The 11,508-nt window shown below is 36.7% G+C and overlaps 1 protein-coding gene across 3 annotated transcripts in view; it reads left to right on the top strand.

Annotated features, from left to right (window-relative positions):
• The first annotated feature begins 3,587 nt into the window (after positions 1 to 3,587).
• SSH2 (slingshot protein phosphatase 2) overlaps positions 3,588 to 11,508 on the top strand; it is a 102,327-nt gene continuing 94,406 nt past the window's right edge. For 2 of the 3 annotated variants that reach the window (XR_001518052.2, XM_006925033.3), the window contains exon 1: positions 3,589 to 3,911. Coding sequence is in view for 2 of the 3 variants with exons in the window: in XM_006925033.3 (XP_006925095.1) it covers positions 3,784 to 3,911 (128 nt within the window). In the remaining variant the exon portion in view is untranslated. Of the gene's footprint in view, positions 3,912 to 11,508 lie in introns of all 3 variants that reach the window. The other variant, XM_006925034.3, reaches the window with a different exon arrangement.

Here is an 11,508-nt window from a genome sequence, read left to right as displayed (position 1 = left end):
TACAGTCATGTACTCTGATGTAAAATTCCTCACCAGAGATGTAAAATTCCTCACCAGAGACTCCAGCCTATCTGGTTTTACCCCTGAAGGGCAATCTTGACCTTTCTTTTCGCTCTTAAGCTTACAGAGCCAGTAAGTCCAAAGAGTAGGTTTTTGTGCCAGGCATTCTTTTAAGTGCTTTACATGTATTAACTTAATTAATCCTTACAATAATTTTATAAATCAGGTACTAATACTGAGCCATAGATTAAATAACTATCTAAGTTTTCACAGCTAATGGTACACTAAGATTCGAACCCAGCCTGTTAATTCCAAGGCTAGAATTTTTACCTGCTGGGCTCTTCTTTGAACTAGATGACTGTTTATCTTAAATGAGTTAAGTGCATTTTTCAGGATCTCCAAATTGAATGAAATTCCTTTCCTAAGGTTCCCAAATCTCACAAAAACAGATTTGGGGGCATCCCTTTAGGGTTTTATTATCTCATTTTACAGATGAAATTAAGTGACTTGGTCAAAATCTTAGTTAATTATTAAGTGGCCGTGTTAGAACCCTGGGTTTTGGCACACTGTTTTTGGCACTATAAACTACTACTGTCACTTTTTAGCTCATTAGCTACCATCAGTTCAAGTGATCCACCCATTGTGAAATTTTGTTACAGCAGCTAAAGCATGTCCACATCTTTCACTCACATTTCAGTGCATCTTTGTGTCTTTCCTGGAATACAGTTAGGTCAGCATGTAAGTCTCTGGTTTTATATGGTTTTACAGTGTTTATACCTTATGGAGGGACACATGAAGACACCTTAATGGAAATACCTTATGGATATAAGGGACATCTATTACTTTAAAAATTTTTTAATGCTTTAACATATAATTCCATAAAAATTTAATTTGATCATAGCTAATAGTGTAAAGAGCAAAATTAACATTTTAGAATATCCATATTTCTGAGCCTTGAAATGGTCACCAAATGACATGACAAAATTTGTTTCAAATCTAACTCAAGCAAGAGTGTGAAGAAATCCAGCAATTTTTCTACAGGGACCTTTGTGCAGTTTTGTTTTTGTTTTTGTTTTAAAGAGAAAGCTCCTTTTGACTTCATGTGGAATAAAAAAACTAGCTTAGTTTATTTCATGCTGCTCAGTCTAATTTGGAATCATTTTTGAAGTCCTAGATGCTTGGGTACAGAGAGCTTGCTCCCTAGAGCCTTGTTTCCTGACAGTGGAGAGTAAAAGATTAAATTGAGCTGAAATGAAATTGACTGACATTTTGACACTGCAGATTGTGAAAAGAAAGGGAATTTGTTCAACTTTTTAAAAGAGACAGCAGAAAGAACTATTTCCTTCAAGGTACCCCAGTTTGCAAAGATTATATAATTTTTTTCTTAAAAAGCCGAGAGGCATGTTCTAGCATTTTCCTAGTTTCCTATATTACAGTTCAAAGGGAAAATTTAACTATGAAAAGCTTTTGAAAAGGCCTGGATGGGGGTGTTAAAATACTCTCCTTCAATGAACAGGCACTGACAGAGGTCTTTTAAGGAGAAAACAAAGGACTACGCACTTCTAGGGTGTCACTATAGGAACCTATTTATAAAAGACAAGTATACATATTTATGGAATCTTTACCTCTATCGTTTTTAAATGCAGGAGATATTAAGTGTGAACTGAATAAGATACATGTCCTGCTGACTTATTTTTCAGACAGATACGATGATTATCATGCCATCATCTTTCCTAAAAGGCATCATTTAGTGTCAACTTCAATAAAATCCCATCTCTGCTGTGTCATGAAAGGAACCGGACTCACCTTAACAGTGCTGTTCTAAACAGCCTGCTGCTTTTTTTTGATCACTGAAGGAGGTCGTAATAAATTACAATCTGGAAGAAGTTTCAAACTGCAAGTCTGCCAGATATTTAAAGCAATTTATTTTGGGGTGTATCAGCAGATTTTTTCTTGCACTGCCATTTGAGTGTCTGCTGACGCAGCCTGAACAAATCTTTCAAACATTTTTCTTCCTAGATGGATAAAGATGATGATGCACTGGACTCCAAGATCCAGACCTTTCATTAACTCTTAACTTGCCAGTTGGTTCCTTCCTATTACCAGATCTGTAGTAAACTTAGACATCTATTTCCAGTATGAGTTTGCAGTATTTCACATCCTTCAGTGCCTTGGCAACAACTCTAATTTTTATGGAAGAATTGGCTAACAAAAGAGCGATTCTGGTTTTAGGCACAGAACTTATAGTTCAGATTATTTCATTACTAGTATTTTGAAAATTGCCAAACTTCCCAACAGAAAGAGGTCTGAAAATTTATATAAAACAAAGACTTATTTTTTCTTGATTCTAACATGTTGTGTCTTATAGTGACTTTTCTAATTTTAGTCTCATCTCATAGTGAAATCATTTTTTTTTTTAATATTAATGTTTGGCTCTGGAATTCCTAAGGCAGCTTTATTGATATATATTTTAGACATTTATTCAGAAAAGCTAAAAATACTGTTGCCTAAAATATTTGTTCTGATAAGACTGGAAAGCAAGAGATAAGGGAGCTAACTTTTATTGGGTGCCTGCATGGGGCCAGCCCCTTTTGTAAGCCACTACAAAGAGCGCGTGGGAGGGAAGAGATTCTCATTTTACAAAGAGCTGGTTCCTGGTCAGGTGAAAGGCACTGCTCAGTGAGTTGTTAAGAACATGATAAAGGCTTAAACTCCCGAAAGCATCAGGGAATAAGGTTGCGTGAGAAATGCCCTAGATCAGGAGTCATAAAACTGGAGTTCCTAAGTGACATTAAACGAGGTCATCTGGCTAGACCCCAAATGTTTATACACGTCTGTAATGTGAGGATATAATCTCTAGCCTGTCTTCCTTCCTAGATGATTTGGCACCATATAGTTCTCAAGCACAGCTGCACATTGGAATTACCTGGGAAGCTTTGAAAACTGACTTCTAGATCCCAACCTCAAGAGATCATGATTTGATTGGTCTGGGGTGCAGCTGGATATTGGGATTTTTAAAATCTCCACAGGTGATTCATGTGTGCAGCTAAAGGTGTGAATGAATCCTTGGTTTGGAGATGGTTAGGAAAGCCCCTTGTAAACTTATTTACAAGGTTTAACACATTACCGACCGTGTAGATAGTTTTCTTTTCCCATAGCTTCAAATGTTTTGCTTTAAAAAAAAAAAAAATCCAACTAATCTGTGAATGGCCCCAGTCTTTAGCACATAGGAAGCTTGATAAATATTTGTTGCTTTTGTGAATGTACAGCCTTTTAGAGTTTTAGAATCATTTGAAACATGGTTTGTTTGCGGTTTAATGTATAGAGCGGGTTAAGAGACAGGAGCTTTCTTTTGAAACATTCCCAAGAAATGCGAGCCTTTCTTGCTCAGCCTCGGTTCGCTTCACTCCTTCGCCCACGCCACGGCGTCTTGGGGCCCACCCTTGACCCCAGGTCTGGACGCACGCAGCGGACCTGGTGGGTGCCACGAGCTCCGGGGCGGGGCATTGGCTGGGCCGACCCTCCGAGCCCGCCCAGCCCACCCCGTCGCGGCGCCCCGCCCCGGACGCGGGTTGGGGCGGGCTGGTGGCGGCCCCCAGCCGCCGGGACTCCACAGCCGAGCCTCTGGGCTGCGGCGGCTGCCTTCACGACCCGGCGGGCCCAGTTTGGCCCCCGGGAGCCCGCGCTGCCCGAGCCTCCTACCCCACGGAGCCCAAGGCGAGCGCCTCGTACCCGAGCCCGGCAGGGGCCAGGATGCGGACCTGAACTCCTAGAACCGGACCCATGACCCTGAGCACATTGACCCGCGAAAGGAAGGCGCCTCCCGCCTGCACCTGCAGCCTCAGTGACTCCGACATGATCCCCTACTTCTCCGCCAACGCGGTCATCTCACAGAACGCCATCAACCAGCTGTGAGTGCACTGTGCGCCCTCCCGCCCTCCGGGAAACCTCGGAAAAAGTTTGCTTTCAGCAGCCGCCTTCCCCAGCACCCTAGGGAGCCAGCGAGCGAACAAGGGCGAAATTGCTGTCTGCGTGCTTGGAGGTCTTGGGACGTCCACGGGATAGTGGGGTGGAGATGTGGGGTAATTATTGGAGGCAGAAAGTGTCCCCGAAGGGTGAACGGACAGAAGAATCTTTTGCGAGATTCCAGTAAACTTTGAAGGAATCTGAAAGTGGGATCGGTCGTCCCAGGGAAGTTGTCTGTGGTGCCCGAATGACAGCCGAGCTGTATGGTACTCGGGAGACTCGGGGGGTGAAGGGCTGTCTAGCTTCTGAACCTCCGGCCGGAAACGCTGGGACTCCCTTGCGGATCCTGCTGGTAATCAGGCTCCCGTGTTCATTGTTATGTTTTTTGTTTCAGATAAGTTTGCGAGTGACCATAGGTTTCTGTTGGAAGGCGTTCACACAAAGACAGTTCATTCTTTGCTCCCGCTGATTGTAGTCCGGAGTTATTTCAGAAAACTGGATTCAGTAGTATGGCTGTTTTCTGTCTTCCCCTGTAGTAATACGTGCTCACAACCCAACCGTGCATGCACATCTTCATGCACTAAAGTGCAAGATTCAAGCGCATCTTTAAATCGTCACTATTTTTAAAGTCTCTGGAGTTGTCCTTCCTTTTACTTTTGTGGTTTAGCCATTTCTGAGAACTGTGTGCTGAAGCTTGTGGTTAATCTCACCTCACAGTTATAAAGTGCAGAATGGAGGAACTACCATCTATTCAAGTTGCACCCTTAGACTAGTGGAGTGGTTTAGGTTTACTTTATAGCAACAATTTGATCTTCGTAGTGTATTAGCTCTCACTCTGAAGTGACTTGGGGAGATTGACCTCCTGAGGTTTTCCCACATTCCTGGCACTTAATGCCTCTTTCTTCTTCCCAGGTCGACCCTGAAGAACTTTTTAATGTCCAACATTAAATAGAAACTTTCCATTATCTCTTGTTAAAAGTCCCAACAATGCCATGTAAAGTCATTTATAGATAATCTTACATCTAATTTATTATTTTAATTAATGGTTTGCACTCCGAACAAATCAAATTAAACTTATTTGAGTTTCAGCTTTTTCCCTATGTGTAGATTCATAGTAGAGATCCTAAAAAAATAGCCACTCCCAAAAAGTGGTTTTACTGTTCCATACTGTAAACTCTACAGAATTAAATCAACTGCTTATTTGTATTTTCTCTTAAATAAAAAGGACAAATGGTGTAGAAGAGAAAGAGTGAATTATATGAAACTAGATAACCAATCTCAAAATAATAGTGTTACAGTACTTTAAAAATAAAAAAAGGCAGTGGGAGCAACGCACATGTCCAGTGGAGGAATAAACAAAATGTGGTATATGATACAACTGAATATTATTTCAGCTTTAAAAAGGAAGGAAATCCTGACAAATTCTGTAACATGGATAAATTTTGAGGACATTATTCTAAGTGAAATAAGCCAGTGACAGAACAAATACTATATGATTCCACATATATGAAATACCTAGAGTAGACCAGTTGCCAGGGGTTGAGAGAGGGAGAATAGGAAGTTTGTGTTATATAGATACAAATTTTCATTTGAGGAAGAAGTAGTTCTGGAGATGGATGGTGGTGATGGTTGCCCAACAATGTGAATCTATTTAATGCCATGAAATGTACACATAAAATGGTTAAAAGGGCAAATTTTATGTATATTGTTTTTTAAAAGATGAAACAAAATTTAAAAGGCAGAGCTTCTAAGCTTTTCTTGGGAGGTGGAAATTTTGAATCTTGTTTCCTAGTATAAGCAAGGCCAGATTTCTTTTCCTACTAGTGTCTTTGGGTAAGTCATTTCATTTCAGTTTCTTCCACTGTAAAATGACGATACAGTGGTTCCTACCCCAGAGGGTCATAAGAGATCATATGTACAGTAACATTCTACAAACTATAAATCCCCACAAAAGAAAAAAAAAGTTAATTGAAGTTAAACAATAACCAATAGCTGCCATTTATTGACCACTTGTCACTGTGTAAAGAGTTTAATGTATGTTATCTCATTTAATCATCAGAGCAACCTTATGAACATATTTGTTCTGTTTACAGATAATGAAGCTGAGGCTTAAAGAAGTTAAATAATTGCTCAAGGCCGTATAGCTGGTAAATGACAAAACTGTCCTTAGAATCCAGGTCTATTTCCTGGACAGATGCTGTTAACCACTATAAAAATGATATTCTGTTTTAGTAGTTGCGAGGTCACTTTTGAAACACTCTTAGGAATTATCTTTTAACTGCTGATGTCTTCAACTTAGTAGCAAAAACATAATTGTTATACTAGAAATTTTGCTGCTGAAGTAGCCTGTTAAAGAATTTGAAGAATATTGCTCTAAAGATTTTTGTCTCTCTTTTGCCATGTTTTTTCCCTTAAAAGAGACTTGCTAATATCTTAATATTAACTTATTCTAAAATGTATTTGTTAATATTGCTTTAGTCATATTTTTATTTAGCATTTATAGTGTTGCCCAGTTCATCATCAATTAAATATCTTTAGGGATCATTCTGAATAAAACCCTAAATTTTATTAACTTAAACATTTGCATTTTTGGCACCTAGTGCAGAAGTTTTTAATTTGGGAACCATGGTCACCTGGAGTTCTATGGATTGACTTCAGAAGGTCATTGAACACCTTAAGATCATATGAAAATGTTGGGTAGACAAATATATTTTTTAAATCAGATTCTCAATGTGATTTCAGAAAAGGGCAAGAATCTCTTTCCCAAAGAGAAGTACTGCTTATAAAGCCTGATGCTGTAAAACTCAACTGATGTGAGCATTTATTTCCCAGTGGTGCCAGATATGTAAATAGCAATGACTAGTGGAAGCAACTAAAAGATTAAGATTTAGGGGCCTAAGTGAAGACAGTCAAAAAATTTAAAGTGTTTGGGGAAGGGAGTACTCTTAGCCCAGAGATTCTCTTGCCACTGCTGAGGACCCACTCATAAGAGCTTTTTCTCATTTGCTGCATGAGATTTGCTGTGGGTTTAGAAACCAAGTAACAAATCCTGTGAGAACTGTGTCAGTAAAAAGGCCAAAGTGAGAACCTAGGGGCTCTCTTGTGGAGGAAGTTCATGAACTTTAAAGTATGGCCTTTGGACACCTATTTTGGTGACTTCACAGGCTCTTTCTAATTTCTTGACTTTTAACTGTTATGTATTGTATAGTTGAAATTAGAGAATAGCTGGGAGCATAACTATTTTATTGAGAATTATGTTAACCATTATTAGATTAAGGTCTCCCTTTGCCATTGTATAAAACTCATCAAATATGGTGTTATTTTTGACAATGAAGAACATTAAGTGATTGAATAGTTACTATCATAAGTGTTAATCCTACTGGAAAAAATATGGGAGCAACTCAGAGCATCATCTAATCAAACTTTAAGAGTCTTGGATCAGACTGCTGAAATTATCATGAAAAGTTCCACTCCTTTTAAGAGTATACATACTTTTTAATAAAAACAAAAGTCTAAATTTCTGAAAAATACAGAAACTTATTTTTAGAGAGCCAACATTTAATCCGTGAGAAGTGGTCACTAAGTGGGCCAAGGTTATATGCGGAACAAATAGCTTTTTGGAATAATAGGTACGGGAGCATTTGAGATCTTGCTTCCCTGCATATGTCGTCAGTTTGGCTCAAATAAACTCATAAAAATTCAATAAAGAAAAAGTAAAGTGGTTCTTTTCGTGTCTTCAAACGTTCAGAGAAGGTTCAGGAGTTAGATAAAATGCTGGCAAAACTACCATTAAAACAGTGTTCCCATTATGAAAACCTCTGATCAAAAGTCTTAAAACTTAGGTGCTTGAGAGATGACTCGATTTGTTAATGAGGTTACCTTGAGCTTTTATCCTTGACCTAAAATACTTGTATTTATTTACTTGATTTCATATATGAGTTTGACTTTCTAGCTGAACATCAGTGCTTTCTAAAAGCTCAAGCTCAGCAACAGAGGAGTATATCAAGATGATTTTCCAAAACATACCTTTTCATGAAATTGAAAAGTGGAAACAGTTTTATTTTTGTGTTAACTAGTAATAGTACTAGTGCTCTTTCAGTTTTGCTCGATAGTTACCCAAGTGATTTCACATGTGCTCATCTCTGAACTTAAGCTTGCATCAGAATCACCTAGGTGACTTATTAAATTTAAAACATGAGTTGCTGCTCACACCCCAGAGTTTCTGATTTTGTAGGTATGGGGTGGGGCTAGAGAATTTGTATTTCTATCAAGTTCCTAGATGATGCTGGTCCAGGGACCACACTTTGGAGATTATACCCTTAAAGTATTCTTCTGAGGCATATTGGGCAAGTTGTCATCCACATTTTATAGAGTAATAAACTAAAAAAATTGAAATGGTGAAGTGATATTTTTGCACAGGGGTTTCATGATTTGTTATTGGTAGAATGAAACTAGAACCAGCATTTTCTATCTTGTGATCTAGAGCTCTTAGGATCTGCACTGGAAGTGAGATAGATAGATAGATAGATAGATAGATAGATAGATAGATAGATAGATAGATAGATAGATAGATGCATGCATGCATGCATGCATGCATGCATAGATTAGATAGATCTTTGTAAACATAAACTTTTCTTTAGATAAATTTCTAGCAGTGGAATTTCCTGGTCTAATGGAATGTATATGTTAAAAATTTGATACATACTGCAAAATTGCCTTCTAAAAAGGCTTTGCCAATTTGCCCTTACCAGCTATAAGGATATATCTTTCTTTGCACCTTCAACCTTGGTAATAATGACATTAAATAGTTAATTTTTTTGCTGTATGCAGGCATTATTTTGAGCCCTGTGCGTATTAGCCCATTCTCTCTTCTTAACAATCTTATGGGTTAGATATTACCCTCAATCACAGATAAGAGGCATAGAGATGTTGAGTAACTTGTCTAAAATCATACAGCCAGGACGGAAACACAGGCAGCCTGATCCCAGGGCCCGTGCTTGAAAATACTTCTCTATTTGCAATCCTCTTTTTACTATAGACGTTTAGCATCCTTTTATATTTTTATTCGCCTTTTTCATTTTTCTATGATTTGCATGCTTGTACTTCTAACCATTTTTCTATTATCTGTTTTTTTCCTTTTGATGTTCTTTATACATTCTGAATACGTGGAAAAAATACTTTCTACCAGCTTGTTGCGTGTCTTTAACTTTGTCTTATTTTTAGGTAGGCAACTCTAACACTGTCTCTTATGATTTTAGAATTTTGTATCTTGCTTTAAGAAACCCATCTCACCCACTCCCAGGATTATAAAAGTATTCTTTTATATTTTTTCTAATATGTCTATACTTCTATTATGTCTATACTAAATATTTTACTGTTTAAAACATCTGAAGTTTATCTTTATAGCGTGAAGTAGGGATCTAACTTTACCTTTTTTCCAAATGGTAATCATTTCTTCAATACCATTTATTTAGTCCATTCTCACTTCAATGATTTAAAATGCTACACTTACATTAAGTTCTAATAGATATTTAGAGTTTGCTTCTGTACTGTTAAGTCCTATTAATAAGTTTTTCTGTTCATACACCAATACCATACTGTTTTACTTAATATAGATTAAGTGGTTATTTTGATATCTTGTATGGCACGGCCTACCTCATCATTATTATTTTTTAAAATGTATTGGCTATTCTTGCTTAGTGTATTTTCCAGATAAGTCTTAGAAACAGCTTATCAGTTTTCACTTTTAAAAAGCTTGTTGGGATATTGGGGTGATCACTTTGTGAGTTATATGGATCTCTAATCACTATGCTGTACACCTGAAACTAATATAATATTATATCCCAACTATAATTGAAAAATAAAAAATATTATTTAAAAATCCTATTGGAATTGTGATTAAAATCGTACTGAATTAGTTTTGGAGAGAATTAACAAATTTACAAAATGAGCCTTCCCAATAAAGTATGTGTGTCTACTTATTCACTGTTTTTAAAATGTCCATTTAAATTTTACACTTAACTCATGTAATAGTTACTTTTCTTATTAAGTATATTCATGAGTGTTTCATAAAGTTTTTATTGCCCTTCTGAATGAGCTCTTCTTTCCCGGGACATTTTTCTATTAGTCACTGTAGGTGTTTAATAAAACTGTTGCTTTTGTTTTTATATCAGACCACCTTGCTAAGCTCTTACTTGGTCCTAATATCTGATAGATTTTCTTGACTTTTCTGGGTGGATCATTATATCATCTGTAAGTGAGTTTTGTCTCCTGTTATTAACTCATTGTTTTGGCTAGGGCTCTAGTAATATTAAATAGTTGCAGTGCTAGTAGCTTTATCTTGTTTTTCATTGTTAAAGGAATGTTTGTTATGATTTGTAAACATATGTATTGTGTGCTGTAGGTTCTGACATAGACCATTCATCAAATTGAGGGCATTTTGTACTATATTCCTAATTTTAAAAAATTTTTAAATTAGTTATCGTTATTGAATTTTATTGAATGCTTTTTGGACATCTATTGGAATGATAATTCATTCTTCCCTATATTGATAATGCAATGACTTATATTGAGTTGCTAAAGTTGAATCATGCTTACACACTGTTCGCATTATTTAACATATTGCGGGATTTGGTTTACTATTATTTTATGTAAGATTTTTTGCATTCAAGCATTTGTTGAATCTTTGATGCTATCTTTGTCCAGCTTATGTCTGATTTGTAGAATGATTTAGGTATAGCTTTCCATCTTTTTCTAGCTCTGAAACAGTTGTCTGGCAGAAATGATCTGTATTTTAAGAGCCTGGAACCAAGAAGTTATACACTAGGGATTTGGTTTACTATTATTTTATGTAAGATTTTTTGCATTCAAGCATTTGTTGAATCTTTGATGCTATCTTTGTCCAGCTTATGTCTGATTTGTAGAATGATTTAGGTATAGCTTTCCATCTTTTTCTAGCTCTGAAACAGTTGTCTGGCAGAAATGATCTGTATTTTAAGAGCCTGGAACCAAGAAGTTATACACTAGGTGTTATAATTTTATTATTTTTTTTTTTTTTTTGCCTTCCAAGTTTTTTAATTTCCTTGTTCTCATTGAACAAGTGTAATTGTTGTCCATGGTACTTTTAAAATCTAGATCTCATCCTCTGCAGAGACGGGCAAACGTTATTAGAATACTTGATAATTCAGTGGTTGAAGTCAGGCACTTATTTGTGATTTAAAGGCTTTTTTTTTTTACCTCTGGTTGGCAAAGAGACTAATATTAATAGATAAAAGAGACATGAGATGTCTCTTTGATTTTAAATTAATACTGTTTTTGTGATTATTTCAGATTCTTAAATAGAGAATATATCCTTAAAATGTGGAATATTGTGTAAAGGATAATCAAATAATTTTACATTTAGTGAATCTTCTAGATGTTAAGGCCTTAAAATATGAAGGAAAGTTAATGATCCATTGTCAGCATATGAAGATGCATTTGTGTTTTCATTAGCAGTGATAACTTTGGCTTTGTCGACACTTGTGCTTGTTTGAAGTCAACAGA

This window comes from Pteropus alecto, unplaced genomic scaffold (genome assembly GCF_000325575.1).
Source record: "Pteropus alecto unplaced genomic scaffold, ASM32557v1 scaffold98, whole genome shotgun sequence".
Taxonomy (NCBI): domain Eukaryota; kingdom Metazoa; phylum Chordata; class Mammalia; order Chiroptera; family Pteropodidae; genus Pteropus; species Pteropus alecto.
Note: the sequence above shows the minus strand (reverse complement) of the source record. Positions and strands in the feature narration are given on the sequence as shown.